We start from the raw sequence: 25,847 nt of genomic DNA, 5'->3' as shown, positions 1-25,847 counted from the left end.
GAAGCTCCAATGCTATATAAGTTCGCCTTTGAAGCTGTGGATAGGACTTTACGTGATATTACTTGCGTTGATAAGCCTTTTGGTGAAAAGGTTTTTGTATTTGGAGGTGATTTTAGGCAGGTTTTACCAGTTATACCATGTTCCCTTAGAGCTGAAGTTGTCTCATCATGCTTGACTCGCTCTTTTTTATGGAAACACTTGAGAGTAATGAAATTAACTATTAATATGAGACTTCGTCAAGATCTTGATCCACAGGAGACCATAAAGCAAAAGAAATTTGCCGAATTTCTTTTGGATATTGGAGATGGTAATTATTACATTGTTCCTGGTACAGAAGATAGTATAAACTTACCTTTTGATTTGGTGATGGCTAAAGGAGGTTTACCAGCACTTATCAATTTTGTTTATTCACGCTTGATTGAGAATTATGAAAATGTGGATTATATGGTCAGAAAAGCAATCTTGATGCCCAAAAATGTTGATGTTGAAAAGATTTCTGAGCTGGTGTTAGATCAATTACCTAGTGATTTAATAATCTATCCCAGTGCTGACTCTGTAGATTTATCTGATGAAGGCAATACATCCCAACCTCAAGTATATTCACCTGAGTTTTTAAGATCCTTAAAAATTCCTAATGTTCCTCCTGGTGAATTGAAGTTGAAGGTGGGAGCGCCTATTATCTTATTACGAAACTTAGCTCCATCTCAAGGTCTGTGTAATGGAACTAGGCTGATCTGTCGAGCTCTTTAGAACAAAGTAATTGAGGCCGAAATTATCTCTGGCTCTCATGTTGGCAGCCGTGTTTTTATCCCTCGAATGACACTAAGCCCTTCTGACAGCAACTTACCTTTTATTCTGAAACGACGTCAGTTTTCCATTCGTGTGGCTTTTTCTCTAACTATTAACAAAGCTCAGGGTCAAACATTAAGTCGTGTTGGTCTTTATTTGCCACAACCAGTTTTTTCTCATGGCCAACTGTATGTTGCATTGTCGAGAATCACTTCATATCAGAACATTAAGGTTCATATAGATAACAGTAGTGTGAAATCTCAGAAAGGTCAGACTCAGAATGTGGTTTATAAGGAAGTGTTTGCTTAAGAATTGTATGTCTTTTTGTATAATATTAGAATTTTATAATAACAATTTTATTACCTTTTACGAAAATTTTCACTGAGAAAATTTATTGTGTAAAAAGTGACCCTATGTACGAAATTGTACAAGTTAATAAGTTAATAATCGATTTTTTTTTCTCTTTTTTCGGATTTTGATTATCTTTGTCATGTGTATGTATGAAGATTATCATTGTCATGTGTATACATTGAATTCAAATTTTAAGATTTTCATTATCACGTTTTTATTGTTTCAATTTATTGTTGTTGCACCACCGACCTGAAAAACCCGATGCGAAGCAGCGGGCTACAGCTAGTTATCAATAAAAAAATAAATGATTAATATAAATTAAACTGCCAATTTTTATAATTAAAATATGTAGATTATAGATAAAATAATAATTAATAAAAATAATAAATTAAATAAATAATTATTAAAAAATAAAATGTTGCGAAACTAAACGGATGGTTTTTGGCCCACATTATGCTTAATTTTGGCCAAAATATGACCGGACCCTGAAACTAATATTTTTAAAAATATTATTTATAAAGTTAAAAACAAAGGATAAGTTAAATTTAAAAAAAAGTACCAATTTGCTCAAATATAAAATATGACTTTGTAAAATCAATACAATTTGCTAAAACTCATAATTATGACTATTAATTAATTTTCAATCAATTTGCTCTTTCTAAAATTATGAGTTTAACCTAATTTTAATTGAATTTGCTAAAACTCAAATGTGAGTTATATATGTGATGTCCGGGGTCCTCAAAGAGGTATATTAAAATTATTACTAAAAAAAGTATTTTAATATTAAAGATAATCATTTATTCATATAAAACCCCTTATTTTCAATTTTTTTTTATTTTTTCTGATATCACGAATAACTGACGAAAATATTAAAAATATACATATTTTATTTTAAAATTAATTGGATTGAATGTTCAAATTAATCTTACATACAACTTTATTTTAATCAATTCGTATAAATGCCAATTGATAAGAATAACCTAATAAAAGTATTTAATCATAATATTATTATTTTTATGTTTTTTACCTTTTTTTTGCTTTTTTTGTTTTTTTTATTTTTTGTTTTTTTATTTTCATATTCATCGTTATGATATTCGTCACTTTCTTCATCTTGATCAGTATTATAATCATATGTTGGAATTTCATTTGTTGAATGATTAAATCTTTTAAGAGCCTCGTTGGTCAAACACCAATTTGGTGTATCCACTGGAGGCATACTTGTTGTTGTTTTACATCTTTGAACTCTTTTAATTTTTAGAATTCGAGGTTTTTTCGTCAGTTTTTCAACGGTCAGATCAATCCGATCATGTAATAAATGCTGAAGCTTTAATAAATAATTACTATTAATAAATAAAATAAATAAAATAAAAAAAATAATCATAAATATATAGTACATACTGCAGAAGAACACCACCATGTTTCATATATATGAATTGACATTGTCTTTTCTTTAACAGCAGATTCTTCACCAATTATATCATTTTCTTCATCAGAATTGGTTTCCTTCCACTCCTCTAAATGATAATCAGATTCCTTAAGAATTCATACAAGCTCTTTCTCCGGGTATCTATGAATGTATTTATCATTATTTTCTATTAAATAGTTTGCCGCTTGAGCTCTTCTTTTTTTTTTCTAATAATAATAAATAATTATAAAATTAAATAAAATTAACTAAATTTCCACTTCATATTAATAAAATGGTTACTAACGTCTATAGTTCTTGAATTCTTCTTTAATCTCCTCCTATCCATTTTCACTTTGTCGTCTCCTTGCTTCTTTATATTGCTTACATGGCGGCGTGAACGTCAATGTCCATGTAACATCTTTAAGATATCACTGTTTGAAACATTATATTTTTTGTTGACTAACTTATAAAGCGGTGGAAGAGGACCCCGAACAATATATATATAGGTCAGATAAAAAATTCAAAATTTACTAAGGTCAATAAGCAAATATTTTTCATGTCTGCTAAGCAAACTTTTATCTAACCCATAAATTTTTTACACTGCTAAGCAATTTATTTTATGACATATATATATTTATATATAATTTTTTTTATAAAATATGTATATAAAAAAAACTAAAAAAACAAAAATTTTTGAAATAAAGTATGGATAAAGCTATTATTATTTTTTTGTAATATTACAACTTATAAATGTTTCTTATTAATATTTCGTATATCTGTTCTGTGACTTCAGGGCGTAATTTAGGCACTTTAGTCAAAGGAAACATCCAAAACCTTCTTAAGTAAAGTTGTTCAGCAGGTTCGAATCTACTTACATATAAATTTTTATCACGATTGAATAAATATTTATGGATTTATTCATGTTTTTTGTAACGCCACCAATACGCGGAATTTTTATTTTTAAAATTTACTGTAAAATTTGTTAAAAAAAATATTTTTAAAAAATTTTCTAAGTAAAAATGAAATAACTTTTACTGATTATTACAAAAATTATAGTGTAAAATTATAAAAAAACAGAAAAACGCTTATTTTTCTTGCTCTCATTTTTAATATATATTTTTTTACTGTTACACGGACGTGTATATGATTTATAATTTTAATGTTACGCGGACACGTATTTGTTTTATCAAAAACACCTTACACAATCACGTCTAAAAATGATTCCTGTATTACGTATACAATTAACTTATTCTTTGTATTAAAAATAGTAAATTTTTTTTACACAAACATGTTTATAACTTTGTTTACATATTTTATTAAATTTTTTTAATGTGAAAAATGTAAATATATATTATATTATATATATACAGTCGACCCCCTTTATAATCACCTCCTATATAATCACTCCCCTTATTTAAGCACATTTTATTTAGTCCCAAATTTTTTATATAAGAAACACCTCTTTTATAGTCACAGTATTAGTTATAAGCATAATCACATTTATTATCGGTCCCGTACTATAGTAAACATAAGAGAATTTCCCCATTTATAATCACATCATAACACGTGATAAGATAGGTTGTACAATTGCAATAATATATAATATACATGACGCGAATTGCATAATTTGCGCAGTTCGCGCAGTCTTGTTTACTTGTTTAACATTTCACTATTTATTATAATGCCGCCTATTCGTTTGGAAAAAATAACAAGAACCGTACTGCTATTAGTATTGATATAAAAAAGGAGATTTGTGAATATATGGTGGCAAATCCCAACGTAAATCAAGCTACTGTTGCTTCTTTTTTTAATACAAAATATGCTGGCTTAGATATTCAAAGAACAACTATTAATAAAATATGGAAAGATCGGGAAAAGTGGCTAGCAGTTCTTTCTAACTCACAGACTGCGCATACATTTCGGTAACGGCCTGTTCAATATCCAGAACTTGACAAAGCTATGCAAATGTGGGCTTCACAAGCAGTAGCTAGTGGAATTCCTTTAACAGATGGAATATTACAACAAAAAGGAATAGAATTTGCTGAAAATTTAAATATTCATGACCAATTAAAGTGTGCCAATGGTTGGGTGTATAGATTTAAATTGCGTAATGGTCTTCAAAAAGTTAATTTTTCAGGAGAAGCTAATAGTGCTCCAATTGAAAGTCTTCCAGCAGAACGTGTGCGTTTACGTGCACTTTTAGCCAAATATGATGCAGAAGACATTTATAATGCAGATGAAACAGGTCTTTTTTTTCGAATGGAGCCAAATCAAACACTTAGTACTGGTGCAGTTGCAGGACGCAAAAAAGTAAGAAAATTATTTTATAATATGATTGGTTTGTTTTATTTTAGTGTTAATGTGCGCATTGCGCATACAAAAATTTTTTAAATTTCAACACATAATTTAATATTAAATTTATTTTATTTTATAGGATAAAAGCCGAGTTTTCATTCTTTTTTGTGCTAATGCTACAGGTTCGCATAAACTACGTCCTCTTGTAATTGGAAAGTCACTCAATCCCCGATGCTTCAAAAATTTCAACAAATCAGCTCTTCCTGTTATATATCGAGCTAATTCAAAGGCTTGGATGAGATCTGATATTTTTGTTGAATGGTTAAGACATCTTGACAATTATTTTCGCACATTGGATCGAAAGATTTTACTTCTCATTGATAATGCAGGTTCCCATTTTAATACAATAAGACTCGAGGAAAATGATGATGATGAAACAACAAATACTGGCAAAAATAATTCTGATAGTGAGCAAGAATCAAATCAAAATCAAAATAAAAAAAAAATCAAAAAAAAAATGGTAAAAATAAAAAAATGATACCTAATCTCACTAATATTAAACTCATTTATCTACCACCAAATACAACTGCACACCTTCAACCCATGGATGCAGGGATTATTCATAGTTTTAAAGCCAAGTACAAGAAGGAATTTTGTAAACATATCATTCGTCAATTTGATTCTGGAATAGATCATATAGAGTAAGTATAGAAAGTGCTTTGTTTTTAATTAAATAAGATACACTATTTATTACTTTTAATATTAATAATTATACTTAGAAACAAGTTAAATCTTAAAGAAGCAATTGATTACATTGCTGAAGGGTGGAATAACGTTACCCAGAAGACAATTCGGAATTGTTAGATCAAAACAGGTATACTTCCAACTTATGATGACGATAATGATGGTGATATAGATGAGGATGATCTTGAATCAGATTTAGATGGTGATGATATTGAAGATTTTCTTGATAATTTGCCAAATTCTGATGATATTATAGAATACTTTCAGATGCTTGATCACGAAATTCCAACTGAAGAAAATCTTACTGACGAAGAGATTGTTAATTTAGTACAATTCGAAAAAGAAGGAGGAAATTTAAATGATGATGATGATGATGAGGATGATGAAATACCTTTGGTATCGGTAAAAAAGGCAGTCAGTGGGTTAAAATTGTTTATTAATTATTTTGAACAGCAAGATAATTCCGAATTTAATATTGACGATTTGCGTGTTTTCAGAAAATATTTATGAATTGCTAGAACTCAGGAGTTTAATTCGAAAGGGCAAAGTACACTTGATATGTTTTTTAAAAAATAATAATATAATATCTATGGATTTTATTAGTTTTAGTAACATTTATAACATTTATAACATTTATAATATAATTTTGTAGTATTTTATCATAATAATATAGTATTTTATCGTAATAATAAATAGGTTTTTGGATGTAATTAGGAATAATAAAATATATCTATGTAACTAATACAAATAATTTAAGTTCGTGTGTAAAATTTACAAAATTCCGAAGGAAATGGATGGATAGGATGGATGAAAATTTTTTTTGCAATCAATTATCACGTGTTAGTGCTGCAATCAACATTACAGTACGATTTTATATATAATCACACAAAACTAAAAATTTATATATACGTGAATATATAATTTATAAGCACACCCCTCTATAATCACACAATTTAATGGTCCCGAGGGGTGTGATTATAGAGGGGGTTGACTGTATATTAAAAAAATCTATCCTGCTACACAAATATATATTTGACTATTAATAATTTAATACTCTGCTACGCATAATTATATCTGACTATTTAAAAATTATGGTATCAAATAAGCAATAATAAATCTCACATAGGAAAAATTTTTATATGTTGGTTAAGCAAACTCAAAACCTACCTTTATATATATTGTTCGGGGTCCTGGTGGAAGTAATTTTGTAATGATAGTTTCTTTCTGCTCAAGCCACGTACGTTCATTATCGATCTCATATATATTCTTTAATTCAGAATCTACCCAGATAAAGACTTCTTTCTATAAATAATAAATAAACATAAATATTTGGGAAAATTCAATAACAGATAATAAAAACATACTTACTTTAATTGTTCAATACATGTTTTGATTCAAATGAATAGCATTGTCTGACAAAGACGAAGATGAATAGGTAGAAGATGATGAGGAAGATGAGGAGCTAGATTCTTGATCACTATCCATCATTGCCTACTTTGATTGCTTTGATTGAGAAAAGGAATTTGTGAAAAAAGATTTGTGTGCAAATTTATAGATTTCGAAGTTGTTAAAATTTGACTACACAAATGAATAACGCAAGATATGTGAACTTGATTTTGAAGAACTGCACGTGAATCTGATCTAAAAGAATAATTAAATGTTTATTTTATTTTACCAAAAACGTGAAACTGATTTTGAAATAGGAATTAAACGTGAAACTAATCTTAATCTTAAGGAATAATTGAACGTGTATCTGATTCTAAAAGAAAGGTTGAACACAAAATTGAAGAATTGAACGTGAACTTGTTCCTGATCCTAAAAAAGTAATTGAAGAACCTGATTTTGGAAAAATTGAATTGATAATTTTTTTGAAAATTTTTTAATAAGCATACTTCATTTAAGTAATTGTAACCTTAACTTTCTTAGCTATTTCATAAAATACAAAATGAATAATAAAAAAAGTAAAATTGAAACTTTTAACTCTGTGTCTGATTTAGTAAAACACAAAAAAAGTAAAATTGAAACCTCTACCTCTGTTTCTGATTTAGTAAAATCCAGAAAAAGTAAAATTGAAACTTCTGCCTCCGTGTTTGATTTAATAAAATTCAAAAAAACTAAAATTGAAATCTCTACCTTTGTATCTGATTTAATAAAATCTAAAACAGCCAATTCAATAAAATCAAAAAAACCAAAAATGGCTGATTTAATGAAACCCAGAAAAAGGTATTTGTATCCATGCCACTATATTCGTTGTGACGGCGCAGAGATTGATTTTCGCACTCAAGAAAATCATACAAATGATGAAAGTTTGTGGAACTCAAAGGATACTAGGAAAAATCAGGAAGATACTATTAGTCTATTACAGCAAGAAAACAAAAAAGATTAATCATTATTTAAGATGTAAACTTTACAAAAAAGCGAAAAAGGGCATCAAGTTCTAATCTTGATTCTTCCCAATATAATAGTGGCTTTAATCCTTTCAATGAAGATACTCAACCAAATAATAATGAAAACATACATACATTATTTTCATCATCACCATTATTGCCAAATCCTTCTTATTTTCATGTTCTAGCACCTAATGAAAATAAGGATAATGATGAATATATATATTACAATGAAGAAGAAGAAAATGATGATGATGAGGATGACGGTGATGAGGATGACAGTGATGAGAATGACGGTGATGAAAATGACGGTGATAAGGATGATGGCGATGAGAATAATGGTGCTGAAAATAATGGTGGTGAAGATGAAGGCGATTATAATGAAGAAGAAAATGATGATGATGATGATGGAGATGATGAGGAGGAGGAGGAGGATATAGAAGAATTTTTTTCATCTCCTAAAATTGGTAATGATGAAGTATTTGTGATAAAAAGTTTAAATGACTCCATAGAAACTGAAATTATTCTATGGGTATTTAAATTTCAATAAAGATTTAGACTTCCAGATATAGCACTTGAAGTATTAATAAAATTCTTACATATTGTATTTACTCATTTAGATAAATCACAATTTAAAAATTTTCCAGCATCCTTATATCTTGCAAAAAAAATGTTAAATATCTTTCAACTAAAAATGCAGTTAGCTTTATGCAACAATTGTCATAAATTGTATAATATTAGAAATATTATTGAATATAAAGAAGAAGGAAAAGCTGCTATTGCAAATTGCCTACATAAAGAATTCCCAAATAATCCAGTACCTAGTCGTTGTAATAAATGCAACAATCCACTTTCTATTCTTAAAAAAAGAAAGGGTGAAATAATTGCTATACCTCGTATGATTTACCCTAAACCAAATATTCGTCAGCAATTAAGTATGTTATACATATGCTGGAATTATCAGGAATTCAAAGAGGAGGGGTTAATACCTATTCAGATATTTATGATAGTAAGGTATAGAAAACTTTCCCATTTAATGGTGATACCTTCTTTACACCAGAAACTGCGACAATACATCTGGGCCTTTTCTTTAATCTTGATTGATTTCAACCTTTCACCTATACTCAACACAGTGCTGGTGCTATTTATTATGCATCTATTTGTAATCTTTTGAGAACAAAAGGAATAAACCTGAAAATATTATATACATCAGGAAATTTTTTAAGATGCAGAACTGTGAAGATTTGTAAAATTAGCAAATTTCTGCATTTTTTTTGTGAATTTATGCAGAAGTCTGCGATTTTGCAGATTTCTGCTTTTATTTTTTACAAAGTTATGCAATAATCTGCAATTTTGCAAGTTTTCAATTTTTTATGTATGAATTTCTGCAGTAATCTGCGATTTTGCAGATTTCTGCTTTTTTTTATGTGAAGTCTGCAATTTTGCAGATTTTTGCTTTTTTTTCATTAAAATATCAGTTCGATCTGCAATTTCATCATTGATTTAATATTTAAACTTTAATTAACTCTAATTTGATTTAATACCTAAATGATTTTTTCTACAATACTCTTTAAAAAAAAAAACTTTACAAAACTTTAAAAAAATAATTTTTTCTACAACACTTATTACTAAAGAAAAAAATTTTGTGAAATAATTTTTTCTACAACACCTTTTAGGAAATAATCTGTTAAAGATTCCAAAGAAAAAATATTTCTATTATTTTTTAAGCTTCGAAGCTTATCAGAAAAATTTTTTGCAAGGTTCGGAGTCTTTAAGGCAAATTTGTCCAACATTCGGCACATAATCTGCAACATGCAGGAAAATCAGAACTAAAAAAGGAGTCGTATTCCTTTTTTTTCTTCTTTGAAAAAAAAAATTTTTTTTAATGAATGTTAGTTAACGTTCAGTTCATAAGTCAAGAAAAGTTCTTATTGTCACTTTTAATTTGGAGGTATATCACCTCTGAAACTTTAATTTTTTTTAGAGAAAAAAAAATTTTTTTATATATTACAGGTTCCAGATGGAACCTATTGATGGTTTCGAAACTTAATTTTTTTTTTTTTTAAAAAAAAATAATTTTTTCATATTAGGCCAAATAAATAAAATAGTTAGTTTCTTATCCCCGTGCGGGTCATGTGAATGTCGTGTAATGAAAAAAAAATTTATTTTTTTTAGTCATATAACACCGGCTGGATGTAAAATATTGTCTTAGAAAAAAATTTTTATATATATTTATTATTAATATATTAATATGCTAATGGTAATAAAATTTATTATTTACGATATCACTAAATTGCTATTATAATTATATAATATATCTCAGCATTTTTCCCTTTCCGTATATGATATCATCAATCTTTTCTCACTTTTTTCCCTTTTCTTTTGCTCTGAAGTCTCTGAGATTGAGTACTATCTGAAAAATTTAATCCTTTACCTGTTTTAATCGATACGTTTAGATCTGTGGTGTACGCTTCACAGTAAGAATATTGTTTTTCAGGTACAGGCGTAATATATTCAGATGAACCACAGTTAAAACATACAGGTAGAAAATTAGCTGAATAATAAGCCTTTTCCATTTCATCATAACACTCTAGCGAAGCATTTACAAATACTTTTGATAAAATATTTTTTAACTCTTGATTCATATCATTTCGCTTAGTGCATATGTCTCTGTCTTCTACTTGGATAGGGCTTTCATCTCTTTCTGTCTCTTCCTCTTCCTCTTCTGCTGATTCCATATCAGACAAAATGTTATCACAATCTAACTCTTCTCTATGTCATTTTCGAGATGATTCTTCTAAAGAATCATCCTCCAATTCCATTTTAAAACCATTATCATTTTGAGAAAAGGTGGTACCACATGTATAACATACTGTATCAAGGTGTGCCATTAAAATTTTCTTTTCATCTTCTGTAATTTTTTTTGAAGCATATAAACATCTTGATTTATTACAATCTATACATGTTACAGTCATGCCTACATTTTTTGCTCTTTGTATACATGCTGCCCAAATTATTTTGGGATGCCATAATTATAATTTGGGATGCCATAATTCATTCGGTTTATATATAATTTACTATGTAAAGTGCCAAAATAATTTGGGATGCCATAATTGAATTTGGGATTTCACTTATAATTACAGCAATCCAAAATAATTTGGGTGGCATGTATAGCTCTTTGTGCATTTCCTGTCCATGGCATTTGCTTATCACGCCTTTGTTTTTTTTTATATTTGTCTAATTTTGCTTTACGTGCCTGTATGGATGGACAATATGATTCACTGGTATCCATATGATAAACATCACTAAAGTTTTTATAATGTTCATTATTTGCTGGAACTGGATCAGGCAAATGGTCTAATGTATTAAAAATATCTTGTGAACTTCTAATTGGTAAACAAATCTCACAGTCATCTTTGCCACATTTTTTTATTGAAAAAAAATAGGAATGCGAATGACAACAGTGGTTAAAGAAATTACTAATTGGCTGTATATAAAATATAAAAGTAAATAAATTAAATTCGTATATTAATTACAATTTTTATACTTAACATTATTTTTTATATTTGCCCAATTTCTATCATCTTTAGTTAATGTAGGATCTAATTGAAGCATTGAATTCCACAATATATCTATATCCAACTCTGATGCATCTTCAAAGATTTTAAAATTTTCATCCTTTAATTGCAATTGTTCAAATACATCATTTAATAAAGTAATCATAGGATTCAAGTTTTGTTTGAGACCTTCTTTTAGACTGGGAGTTTTTTCTGCCATCTTTCTAATATCATTCATGCTATTACATTTTAACATGATTTCTTCTAACTCCACATCCATTTCTTAACGCATAAGACTAACACATTGTAATCCTAAATTTAAAATAGACATAATTCTTTCCACTGGATTTTTCCAGGAATGGCCAGGTGGTGTGCGTACAGCTACTAAGTAATTTAAATCTAATGCTAAAAATAAACTAATTAATGCTAATTGTGTTTTAATAAACTTTACTTGATGGTCTGGACCACCATCCGTATATAAAAATAACAGATAAGGTTTATTTGTTTTAGCTACTATTTCATAGAGTTCCGTAGCATGTCTAGCTGCATTTGATGGTTCAAATACTGGATCTTTTAAGTCCACATAAACCTTACCACAATAAAATAATTCATCAATCAATTGTGGTATTTTGGCATGCATTATGACACTTGGTATGAGTCCACATTTCGTAAAATCATGGTCAGCAACAGCAAATGTTGCTCCATTAGCTACAATTACTGATTTTCCTGTTCTACAGCAGCTACAGGGTAACCTGGTTCTCCAACTTTGCAACGATGTTTATCATCCATAAAAATTAAATTGGAATATTCTCTATATCTGACTGCCATTTCTCTTTCATATCGGAATAATGCTGATGCATAATGAAAATCAGGATGGTCAACTCGCAACTGGCGTGCTTGAACCATATATTTAATATTTAGCCTTCCCGTATAATACTCAGATACCTTTACAGTTTCATTATTAGGACCAAATTGCATTCGTAACCATTGTTTTGATGGAACTGAAGTATTAGGTGGACAAATTTTTGTAACTTGAGCAATCAAATCTCGTACTGATATTGCATGTGATAAATGTACCACTGTTCCATGCCACCTATCATCAACTGCCACATGTTCTTCAAGATATTTTTCAACATATTTTCAAAACTCAGCATAGCGTTCAGGTCTACCTTTGTTTAAGTTACGCAAATCAACTATTACCTTGTCATCTCCATTAATAAGTAATTGTTTTAGCATTATTTGTTTTTCTGTCATATTAGTAGCTAAGCTGGAATTACCAGTTAAATCTTGATATAAAGCGCGTGCCTGATGATATTTGGTTGGCATATCCAAAATTAAGTCGGCTTTGTGTTGGAATTGTTTACGCATAAATTGTATATGATAAGTTGGCATTTCACTTTTTAAGCAGTTACAAATTGTATAGGATTTGTTCATTATTTCTTCATTATTTAGACTTTCATCAACACGCCACAGGAAACATGCGTTAAATGCATTATTACCAGATGAATAACGAAAAATACCAAATTTTTGACACATATTTTCAGGTAAGTTGTGAATAAACGTGTATTTTTTGCTAAGTAATATATTTTTATTTAGTAATTTAATTTATAGCATAAACAATAATTTTTAAATTCATTTTCACACTATTTACCTTGGTTCTGAAGGTACAAACGGTTCAACATCCATCACTTCCCAGCAAGGTATAGTAGACAACTTATTATTTAAACTTGCATATTTTTGTCTATTATAAGAGTTAGAATTAAATTGAATTCTGTCATAAACTTTCACACTAATTAAATCATCTATTGATCTAACTGGAATTGATAGATTATGATTCTCACTCATTTTGATATCTTGTTCTTTTAAATATGTGGAATATTCATTCAAACATTTCGAAAATCTTTCTATTACAGGATAAATTGAAGTAAATTGGAAATTATCCATCTATGGCGTATTCAAATGTCCAAAAAGTAAATTTGCATGTCGATTTAAACAATCATAATTAAACTTTGGCCTAGCATTTTTATAGTTTGATGGATCTGATCTATTAAAAAATTCTTCAAATTCTTTAGAGGGATATATTGACCTTCCTTTTAATTTTTCAACACCACACATATCTACATACCATATAGAATTCCATAAATAATTTATAAAAGATTTTCCTGTTGATTCTGCAGCAAGTTTTCCTTTCTAACCTCCACCATTATTTTTTATCTATGCAACCAAGTCCTGGCGCAATAAATCCTTTTTGTTTGGCTTTTTTGGTAATTTGAAGGAAGGCAAAGCTAGTTGAGTAGAATTAGAAATAAGCACTTTAAATGCATTGTTTTCTCTTTGTATAGAAGATGGTTGATAGTCTTCTGGAATTTGTAACTCAAATAAAATAAAATTCCCAAAAGTCTGTAAAATTTCATTAAGCTCACATTGAATATTAACATCAACAAACTCCCTTTTTATCGAATTTCCTACTTTTGCTTTTAATAAAAAATCATGATAATCTTTATTTATTGATAAAAACTTCCTGATGAGATTTGTCCAGAAGCCAATGAACGAAAAAAATCATACAATGAAGGATTTTCAATAACAAGATGTATCTGCCATCTAAGTATTTCTTTTCTACTACTTAATGTAACTTTTACACTTACAGAAGGCATTTTTTAAATTTTATTTTAACTTTCAATAGACAAGAAAAAAGGAAAGACTAAACTATTACCATTAGAAATTTAGCAGCTTTAGCTAAAAAAAAGATTATTTCAACATCTAATCGTAATTAAAGGGTGGGAAAAAAGTTTTTTATTTGTAATAACTTTTTTTCTCAGGTCACCGGGTGGAAAAAAATTTCATTTTTTTAATAAATTTTTTATCTGGGTCGCTGGGTGAATAAAAAATTATAAAATTTTGAGCCTGGGTCACCAGGTGGGGGAAAAATTTATTCACAGAGCTAACCAATCATCTTTCAGAAATTGGATAAATTTTTTTTTAAAATAAATTTTTTTTCCAGGCAGCCGTGTCAAATTTTATTATTTATTTTTATAAGAAACTAACTATTTTATTTATTTGGCCTTATAAGGTTCTGGATGGAATCTATCGATGATTTAGTTTGGAATTCAGAGGTATGCTTACCTCCAAATTTTAATTTATTTTTAAAAAAAAAAATTTTTTTTTTATATCATATAGGTTCTGGATGGAACCTATTGATGATTTTAAAATTCGGAGGTATATTAACTTCTGAATCTTTAATTTATTTTAAAAAAAAAATAATAATTTTTATTATATTATATAGGTTCCAGATAGAACCTATCGATGATTTTGAAATTCGGATGTATGCTTTACTTCCAAATCTTTAATTTATTTTTTTTAAAAAAACAATATATATTATAGATTCCAAATGGAACCTATTGATGATTTTAAAATTCGGAGGTATGTTAACTTCTGAATCTTAATAAATAATTTTTTTTATTTAATAAACGCCACTAATGTTCGTTTTTCATATTTTTAAGTCCTGGAAGCTAAAGTACAGCTCTGGACTTCATTTCGAATTTTTTTAATTTATATTTTTAATTTAACGAACAGTAGTAAATGTTCATTTTTTTTATATTTTAACTTCATTTAACGAACGTCGCTAAACGTTCGTTTTTATATTTTATTTAGGTCCTGGACACCAAATAATGGCTCCAGACTCTAATTTCGAAGGTAAACTTTACCTTCAAATTATTTTTTTAATTTTATTTCAACAAACATTACTAAATGTTCATTTTTATATTTTATAGGTCCTGGATGCCAATGAATGGCTCCAGACATTAATTTCGAATGTAAAACCTTTACTTTTGAATTATTTTTTTTATATTATTATTTAACAAACGTTACTTACGTTCATTTTTTTATTTTTTTTTAGGTCCTGGCTGGACGCCAAAGAATGGTTTTGGACGTTAGTTTTGAAGGTAAAACATTACCTTCAAATTTTTTATATTTATATTTAACAAACATTACACAGGTCGAAAAGTGAAAAATCAGGCATCAATCAGTCACCAATCAGGCAGTTTGCTAACTTTTAATCCAGTGATCAGAAAAAAATGAAATATAGCTTATTGGAATCGTCTCAGCAAGACGAATCTAATGGTTGTAAAATCGCATTTCTAGGATTAATACTGGTCAAAAACCAATATATCGGGTAGCAGATATGTATCAGATATGTACCCGATATGTGTAGTATTAATGCTGAAAATCGGGTACCCGATATGTGTAAAATATATGTAAATATATATATCATATACATATCGGGTACCGATATATATATAATATGTATATGATATGTAGACGATATATATATTTACACATATCTTACACATATCGGGTACCTGATTTTCTGCATTAATATTACACATATCGGGTACATATCTGATATATATCTGCTACCCGATATATTGGTTTTTGACTAGTAGTGAACTCTCTCCTGAATTTTTCAAAAACGAAAATTTCCGACGATAATAATTTTTTATTATTTTTAAAAAATAATACAAGCTACTAATAAAATTTTATATTTTATATATTCCCAACTCAAAGCCCTCTACTATGTCTGGTAACTATGCCAAGAGAGGCCGTGGAAGTCATAACCCTAACAGTAGGAAAGCTTCCCGTCAAGAACGAAAAAATAATAATAACTCTGATAACTCAAGCTCCGATGGTGAAAATACTGTCCAGCAGAAACGTAATCGTACGATTACTGAAGATTCTATGGAAGAAGACTACGTTGCCGATGACCAGACAGCTGACGTTGGAGTAGATGGACCTTCCTCTTCTCCTCAACAAAATATCTCTGGCGAAAATACTTTGACCTCCTTCCCGAAAAAATCTGCTGCGCCAACTGCACCAAGTCACGTCGCGTCTTCTGGAAATGTAGACGCGTCCATGCATGCACCTTCAAACAAAGACTTGCAACAACCCCCTAACGCATCACCCAATTTTGATACCAATGGTGTTCCAGATGACGATCATACTTCAGATCCAGTGGTGACCTTCGCCATAACCAGAGATGATTTTCAGGCTGCGGCTGCGCCGAATGCTGCCCCTGAATCTCTTAAGAAGTTCCCTACCAATAAAGCCCTTATTGAGGCTGTTAATAACCTTTTTTTAGAAACTTACGAGTCATTTACTGGAAAAGCGCGTATGACTGGTTCTGGTGAAGCCAAACGCCTCGTTATCCACTTCCATACCGCTGAAGCACGCGATTTGTGCGTTGGTTCCACTCATTCTGAGTTCCCTGACTTAATCTTTCATGCACATGACCCTCGCCAACTCCGATCCAATGAAGATTTCCGGGCCATCCAAGTTACCGATATTCCTTTTTTCATTAAAAAGGACAACTTGTTGGCTTATTTTAAAAAATTTGGTAATATCACCTCTTGCCGCCTCTTCTCCAGGCCCAATGCCAAAGTCCAGCAAGCCCGTATTGTATATGATCACACTGATTCAATTGCTCATTTTACCGATCAATGGGCTGTATACTGTTTTTCCACCTGCCTCAGAATCACCCCATGTTTCTATACTGTAGATCAAAAGGCTGCGCGCTGTCAATACGTCGCACTCTCACTCAGCTTCCCCCTAATGTTTAAGGATATCAACTTGGCTCCTCTTACTCGTAATCTTGGCGCCAAAGCTGTTAATGTGCCACTTTCTCTGAATTCTTACAAACCCAAAAGATGGGCTTATGTCACCTTCAACTCCCAAGAAACCATGGATGCTGCTATGGAACAAACTATTAGCTTCCAAGGCCATGTACTTTTCTGGTCCTCCCCAGATAATACTAATAAACTTTGTCACAGATGTGGCAAATTAGGTTGCGCCCCGAATTTCTGCCCATTTAAACAAACTAGAGGCAGAAGTCGCACTTGCGACCCTGTTGCAAAACTCAAAGAACGTTTTAATGTCAATCAATCTCGCCGCTCCAATTCAAAGACTGCTAATGCACGTTCTCGCTCCCGATCTCGCTCCAAATCTAAAGATCGATCTGCTTCCAATTCTGGACGTGATAACAACATTTCCCATGACCGCACTAATAATGATAAAAATCATAACAAACCCGCTCCCAATATCTCCCAACGTGCCCGCCATAATAGCAAAGAACGATCAGTCTCCTTTTCTTCCTCCTCTCGTTCTACAGCACGTCCCCCGCCCCGACAAACTCCTAACTCTGCATTATCTCCTGATGATGCTAATAACATTCTAAACCTTTTGCGTGAATTACAATGTGAAGTAGCCAACTTTCACAAACGCATCTCCGCTCTTGAACTTGCTGATCAATAGATGTCTCGTATTGAATCACACCTTGGCCTCGATCCACTTCCTTCGCCTAATGAGCTTGAACCGGATCTCATGCAAGAAGATACCCCTGTTACTCATGTTCCGCTTAATATTCAGTCTTCCACTAAATCTTCTTTGCCCCCCAAAAGTATTTTAATGCGACCTTCGCCTATAATCACTATTGTTCCTAACACGTCGCTCCCTCCTTCTCACCTTTCCCCAAATGCTCCTCCTTTTACCCCTCTCTCCTCCACGCAAGAAGAAATTAACGATCTCAAAAATAGTAGAGTCGTTATTGAAAGTAAATTGGACCAACTCACTGGTCATATCAAACAATTCATTGGCTCCCTTGGTGGTGCTCCCCTGGAACAAGCTGATTCAGCTTCTTCTGTTTAATTTTCTTCTTAAAATTTTAACTCCCCGACTGTTTTTATCATTGTGTTTTAATGTCGGACAATAATTTTAATTATGACACCTTTGTACGAAACCCTCCCAACCCCGATAATGTTACGGAAATTTTTTTACATGAATTGTTATTTTCTTCCTCTAGTAACACTTCTCCTATCCCCAATTCATTCAATATTTCCTCCTTTAATGTTAACGGCCTTAAAATGCATGGTCAGACTAAATTAGATGAAATTTCTACTTTCTTTTCCTTGAAACATATTTCTTTTGGTGGTATCGTTGATACTCATCTTCACCCTAAACAAATGAAGTTTTTATCCAAGCGCATTTCTAATTATACTGTGTTCTCTTCTAATTTAGATACTTCTAAACAAATTCTTTCCTCTGGTGGTGTTTCTCTTTTTATAGAAAATTCTCTTGCTTCACATGTACAAGATTTTCAATCCCATTCTTCACGTTTGCTTTCTGTTGACTTATATTTTAAAGGCAATATTAAATTGCGTATATTCGTTATTTATATTCCTCCCCCTGCTGAAAGTGTTTTGCGCACTGACACTATTGATTTGCTTATTCAACAACTTACCCTTACTAAACAAGCTGGTTTTTACCATGCTGTTTGTGGCGATTTTAATATGCATTAGATAAATACTATCCTATTTACTTTAATCAACCTCAAATTGCTTCAAAACATATTCACCGATTATTTTTTCATCTCCTTTCTCATGGATATGAAGACTATACTCCTATTAATCTTTCCAACTCCTTAGGTACCTTTCATCGCAATGACCAAATTACTCGCGTTGATTATGTATGGTCTTGCCCTCTCCTCAAAAGATATGCCCTTACTGCTTGCATTTTTAATGCTCAAGACATTTGCACATCTGATCATAACCCTATCATCACATACTATGATATGTCTTTACTTTTTGCCTCTACCAAATTGGCTCGCACTCGACAACTTAAGCGTCAAACCTGTCGCGTCTTCAAATTTGATTCTGTAACTGATATTCAATGGACGGAATTCGCTAACAAAACTGATGCTTTATGTGATGTTTCACCTTCAACCTTTTCCTTCTTGCATATCAACCAAATGTGCGAATATCTTCAATCATGAATCCTTAAAGCTGGCAACGCTACTTTACCTTCTTCTATAGTTGGCAACAATTATACTCCTAAGGTCCCTAAAGATCTGGAAATTTTAACTCAACATTATCGGTTTTTAAATCGCCTGATGCATTCGCTACGTATATTGCGCAAACATCCTTCAACTTATTCTGTTGCCCATGAACATAAGTGGTCTACTCATTTAATTAGACTTCAAAACATTTTACAATTATATAAGAATGTATTTACTTTCATTCCTATTTTGCCCTCTTCTCTTTCATCATGTCGACAAGATAACTTCAAATTACTTCTTGATGATTTATCTACTATATCAAAATCCTTACGTGGACTTCAGTTGCTTCAAGAAAAAGAATTTCAAGATTCCTCCATCCGTGCCCATTTGGATGATAGAAATAATAATTTTGAAACTGACCTTTCCTCCTTTATTGATTTAGCGCTTTCTCGCACCCGTCGCTGTATTACTTTGGACCGTATCTTTATCGACCATCCCACTCACCCTCAGTTGTTAACTGATTCTAAGAACATAGATGATGCGGTTATTAACCATTTCCAAAACTTTGTACCTATAAAGTCCACTCCGCTGGTGTCTTTTGATACACTACCGGCTAAATGGTCCGCTGCCTACCAGCCTATGGATGATGTGTCCTCCTCCATCTATGATTCTTTAATGAATCCCCCTACCCTTGATGAATGGTTATCCACCGTTTCTTCCACTCCTAACGGTAAAGCCTCTGGTCCTTCCATGATTATCTATGAAATGCTTAAACATCTTGGTACCCGCACCTCGGCTTTGCTACTTATTTTAATTCAAGCATGCCTTTCCAAAGCTGATATTCCCGATTTATGGTGACAAGCAATGGTTTTTCCCATCCCCAAACCTCACGAATGGAAATGTCAATTAAAAAATACTCGTCCTATTACTTTACTCGAAGTGATTAGAAAATCCCTTGTCAAACTTTTTTATAATCGCCTTTCTACTATTATGGCTTCACATGATGTCCTTAAAGGTGGTAACTTCGCTGGTCTTCCCGGTGGTTCTTGCCGTGACCCTATCATTACTCTAGAATCTATTATCCATGATGCTGATATTAATAAAAATCCACTTTGGATTCTTTCCCAAGATATTTCTAAGGCTTTTGACTCGGTCGATCTGACTATGTTACGTTTTGCTCTAGAACGTATCCGCCTTCCAGCTTCCGCTGTTAAGTTTATCCTTTCACTTTCACGAAACGCACCAATCGCGTTTTCACTGCTCATGGATCTACGCCTGCTTATAGGGTTCGCATTGGTATTGACCAAGGCGAAGTTATCTCTCCTCTTTTATGGGTTATTTATATTGATCCCTTACTTACTGTTTTGAAGAATGAAATGATGGACCCTTATGTTCTTTTTACACCGTCTTTAATTAATTCTCCAACTCCTTCTCCTGATTTGAAGATTAATAATTTAGTTTTTATGGATGACTCTACTCTTATTTCCTCGTCAAAAGCTGGCATGGAATTTATGTTATCCATTACTGAAGAATTTTATCAGATCAACAACACTTCTGCCAATCACAACAAATATGTGTTAATTACTAATTCGTTGCCTATGACTTCGAATTCCACTTTATCTCCTATTACTTTTAATTTGGATTTATCCTCTTTAAATAGTGTTCCTTCTATTACTATCACCCCAATTTCCATGACAACTTCTTTTCGTTTTTTAGGTGTCTGGTTTAACATTAAGAGTTTCCGTGATTTTGTCAGAAAGCAACTTAAACGCGAATGCTGCTCCTTTGCTGCGACCATCCGACCGGCAAAGCTCACTCCCAAACAAGTTGTGTATTTACATAATGCTGTTCTTATACCGAAACTCGAATACCGGATGCAAGTTACTCACTTGTCTGAATCTGACTGCCACCTAATAACGAGAAGTATACGATCTGTTGTGAAGCATAAAGCAAATTTTTCTCGTTCTTTACCCAATCCCATTTTATTTTTGTCTCAAGCCTTGGGCTTAATTAATTTGTTTGCTCATCAATGTCAATGTCATATTACCAATTTATTTTTAATGGCTAATTCTTCTTCTTCTTTTATTCAATCTCTTTTTATTTATAGATTGTGTTTAATTCAATATAATTTTTTGATTCCTATTTCTCCTCTTTTAATTAAGGATTGGTCTATATGGTCTTCTTTATTTTCTTTTAAGAAAGATTATATCGCTTGCACTATTGCTCTCTTAACTTCTACTCCTTTTCGTTTGCTTCATACTCAACTTTCGAAGCTTCCGAACCTATCCTTGTTAGATGGACGCGTTCCTTTATTTGAATGCATGACACCTAAGGCCTTTAAAGCCTATTTCCCTATTTTGCGAAAATGACAACTGTTTTATCTATCTCAGCTTGTTACTCCCCAAGGATCTCATTTAATTTCCTGGAAGGCTTACTATGACAATTTAGTTGGACGACGTGGTCCCGGCCGTATCCCTTTTTGGTACAAAGATATTCAACAAGTTACCACTGTTCCTGACTCCAATAATCGTCTGCTGGATCGTTTTGTTATTACACATACGAATGACTCTTCATTTTATGAATTGGCTTCTTGCCTATCCTCTCCTCCCACTACAAAAAATTGGATTGTCATGTTGGACGATCATAATTCTCCCATCTTTGGCAAACAACTTTTGGTCCAAGCAAGTCGTGGTACTTGTTCTATTGTTCACTGGATTTCTCCTGAATGTGAATCTTCGCCTGGTGATCTTATTAGACTTTCTCCTTGCCCTGGTTGCGCTGCTCATACTCCTTTGCCTCCTTCCAAAAAACGGAATGCTGATTTAACCCTTTGTACGTCCACAATCTCTCTACAACATTCGCTTATTCTGCCCACTACCAATCAGCGAATTAGACGTACTACTTCTGAAGTGACTTCCCCTCTTACTTGGGCTGATATAGAAGATGGTGTCTTTATTATAGTAGATTGGATTTTGATTTTGATTCCCCTTCTACAGATACCGTCATAGCCCCTGCCACTCCTGTCACTATTGAATCCTCAGCTGCTGCTGTTTTTGCAAATTCCCCGTTGGTCATGTCTTTGGACTCGCGTTACATCTTTTTCACTGATGGATCTCTTACCAATTTAGGCGCTCCTGATGTTTCTATGGGCTGGTCCTGGATGCAAATTGTTCCTGATGCAGGTTTTCCTAACTCCATTGCCACTTATGCTCACGGCCTTATTCGAGATAATCCTTCTTCTTCACGAGCTGAAGCTGCAGCTATTTACGCAGTTTTAACCATCTCTCCTCGTGACTCAGAAGTTACTATTTATACTGACTCGCAAACTGCCATTGACGGCCTTCGAAGTTGTTCTTCCTATGTGTACTCGAATAGCCGCCTTTACTACAAAACAACAAATTTTGAACTTTGGGCTATCATTGAACGAACTATCCTTTCCAAGAATTTGACAGTTTTTCCTGTCAAAGTCAAAGCTCACTCTGGCAATTATTTAAACGATTTTGCTGATTCCTTGGCCAACACTGCTCATACTGCGTCATCCAGTATTTTGATTTCTGGCATAGACCTTGCTTCTGCCCATGATTTTGTCTTAATTTATGACAATGATGTCGTTTGTGAATCTAATCTGTGACACCTTCTCAAACAATATTATCAAACGCAGTTAATGCGTGATTTGTTAAATCTAACGCGATTTCGTTTTACCTATTTATTATCATCTAATATAGATTATATTGTCGACTGGGAACTTACTTGGTTCACTTTGAATTTCAAGCCTTCTCATGATGCATCTTTTACTCCTGAGCACGCTTCAAGACACCTAACCTTTAAATTCAAACTTTTCTTGGATGATTTGCCTACATTGGAAAAGCTTAAACGGATCCGACCAGACTTATACATAGACAAATTAACTTGCCGTTCTTGTATCGACCGCATGGAAGACCTCATGCACCTTTTTATGTACAAAAGACATCGTCTACCTATGCAACAAATTCTTCAATCTTATCAAAATCACTTAATTTCTAAACTTTTGGAAGCCGGTAAATCGGCTGACATTGATCCTACTCCACTTATTGCTAAACTTACTTCTCTACGCTCGTACCTTAATTCTTTACCAAATTGGTCCTCCTATGCCCTTGTCCGTGGTTGTTTACCCAAACTTTTTATTGACTTATTTGTCAATTTATCTATTCCGAGAACCTCTGCGATTAAGGTTATCGCTGCTATTCATAACAATTTTGTTCAGAAATTCAGAAGACGAATTTGGAATCTGCGTTCTTATGAGAAATGTAGATGGGAAAACGCGATGAACATTACCTATAAGTTGAAAACTACCCTGAAGCCATCTAATTTGCCTCATACCTTACTCATCTTTACCACCTCCGACCCTACATGATTCACGTGACTCTGGAACCGATTGGTTGAAGAACTCGATGAAATATGGTTTGCCTTGATTTAATCACTTTTCAGGTTTTATGGGTCGTCTAACGGTGCTACTTAATAACAGCTTTTGCAGGATGGAGTGTCAATTTTTATAGTGGGCGCGCTATTCGTTATTTTGTTAGCATAGTTGCTTCTACTTTGGTTGGAATATATCAAGGGGGAAGATCTGGGGAAATTTAGTGTAATGCGATTTTTCTTTTTTTTAGATTAATTTTTTACTTTATTTTTTCTTAGGAGACTATATAGCTTTGTTTTTAGTTAGTTTTATTTTTTAATTTTCTTTTTAATTTCTTGTAAACTGTAAAGTTCGAATAAATTTAATAAAGATAAAGGCTACTATGCCATGTTTGCCTGGTTTTTGACTAGTGTAAGTAAAGTTGTTCAACAGGTTTGAATCTACTTATATATAAATTTTATCATGATTGAATAGATATTTATGGATTTATTCATGTTTTTTGTAACGCTACCAATACGCGGAATTTTTATTTTTAAAATTTACTGTAAAATTTGTTAAAAAAAATATTTTTAAAAAATTTTCTAAGTAAAAATGAAATAACTTTTATTGATTATTACAAAAATTATAGTGTAAAATTATAAAAAAACAGAAAAACACTTATTTTTCCCTTCCCACCCACCTGTTGCTCTTATTTTAAATATATATTTTTTAAATGTTACATGGACGCGTATATGATTTATGATTTTAATGTTACGTGGACGCGTATTTGTTTTATTAAAAACACGTTACATGATCACGTCTAAAAATGTTCTCTGTATTACGTATACAATTAACTTATTCTTTGTATTAAAAATAGTAAATTTTTTTTATATAAACATGTTTATAACTTTGTTTACATATTTTATTAGATTTTTTTAATGTGAAAATGTAAATATATATTATATTATATATATATACAGTGTGTTGCAAAAAAAACCGGAATAAAGTAAACGGCCATAACTTCACATTGAGAATATAAAAACATAGTAAATTTTTTTTTATTTAAGAGCTAGAAACCAGCTCTTTCTATTAATATAATTTAATAGGAGATTCGTTCTCCATTATTTTCGATAATTAGCTCGCAACGTCGTTTCATTGAACCGGCGAGATTCTTTATCACGGTATCCGGAATTGCCGACCATTCCTCTGCCATAAAACTCTCCAATTCATTGAGATTTTTTGGCATTCGGCGCTTCACATTCCCCTTAACAATAGCCCATAAATTTTCTATCAGATTTAAGTCAGGACTATTTGAGGGCCAATCCATGACTTCCGGGACATTGTTTTGGAGGAATTCTTTAGCAAGACGGCTAGTATGCTTCGGGTCATTGTCTTGCTGGAGCCGCCAATCATCACCGAGCATTGCATCAATCTCCGGAATATGATTTTCAAGGATCTCAACATAAAATTCGGCATTCATTATTCGACGGAAGCAAAACAAACTTGTTTTGCCCGTTACGCAAAATCCGCCCCATGTAAAAATCTTTGTTCTGTCTTTTGGCATGGGGCGTATTGGCTGAATTTTCTTATGCCAACGCTTCACAGTGTTCCAGAAGAGTTGGAAGGCCATTTCATCCGAAAAAAGTGTTGTGTTCCAATTATCATTAATGTGCTGCTGCGCCCATTCGATACGTTTTTGCTTATGCGCAGCAGTAAGCATTGGGGTCGCCCTTGGAAGTGATTTTTTATAGCCATGGACAGTTAAGTGCCTTGAAACTGTCGAGTGGGATACTTCAAGGCCCATTTGGCCCAATTTTTTGGCCAAAGTCCTCGTTGGAACTGATGTATCTCTTCGGATACTTTGTCCGAGGGACCTGGAAAATTTGCCGGTAATTTTCCTTGGGCGACCACTTCCCTTTTTTCGGTTTACTATGTTATCCTCTTTTAACTTTTTAATATTATCATATATAGTGGAGAGTGGGATGCGTGTAATCTTGTGTATTTCAGTCCCTTTACGCATACCCTCACTCCACAATTGTAAAATTGTTTGTCGCTGCCTTTCTTTCTTTGAAACTGTCATTTTGTGGCGCAGTAGCTCGGAAAAACATAAATATATTATTTA

General features: G+C 31.9%; 3 protein-coding genes across 3 annotated transcripts; all 3 read right to left on the bottom strand.

Annotated features, from left to right (window-relative positions):
• Positions 1–10,322: 10,322 nt before the first annotated feature.
• OCT59_003244 (uncharacterized protein) lies at positions 10,323–10,709 on the bottom strand (the record flags this gene model as incomplete). The annotated part of the gene is made up of 1 exon (XM_025329258.2): positions 10,323–10,709. One exon carries the CDS (start codon positions 10,707–10,709, stop codon positions 10,323–10,325), a length of 387 nt encoding a protein of 128 aa, XP_025174496.2.
• Positions 10,710–10,748: 39 nt separating this feature from the next.
• On the bottom strand, positions 10,749–11,748 carry OCT59_003243 (uncharacterized protein; the record flags this gene model as incomplete). Its single annotated transcript, XM_066145486.1, has 3 exons — positions 10,749–10,882; positions 11,224–11,458; positions 11,524–11,748. The coding sequence occupies 3 exons, from the start codon at positions 11,746–11,748 to the stop codon at positions 10,749–10,751; spliced, it is 594 nt and encodes a 197-aa protein (XP_065996207.1).
• A 920-nt stretch (positions 11,749–12,668) lies between these two features.
• OCT59_003242 (uncharacterized protein) lies at positions 12,669–13,472 on the bottom strand (the record flags this gene model as incomplete). Its single annotated transcript, XM_066145485.1, has 2 exons — positions 12,669–13,101; positions 13,180–13,472. 2 exons carry the CDS (start codon positions 13,470–13,472, stop codon positions 12,669–12,671), a joined length of 726 nt encoding a protein of 241 aa, XP_065996206.1.
• Positions 13,473–25,847: the final 12,375 nt, after the last annotated feature.

Source organism: Rhizophagus irregularis, chromosome 11 (genome assembly GCF_026210795.1).
Source record: "Rhizophagus irregularis chromosome 11, complete sequence".
NCBI lineage: Eukaryota > Fungi > Glomeromycota > Glomeromycetes > Glomerales > Glomeraceae > Rhizophagus > Rhizophagus irregularis.
The sequence above is the reverse complement of the archived record's forward strand: the minus strand, read 5'-3'. Positions and strand labels throughout refer to the sequence as shown.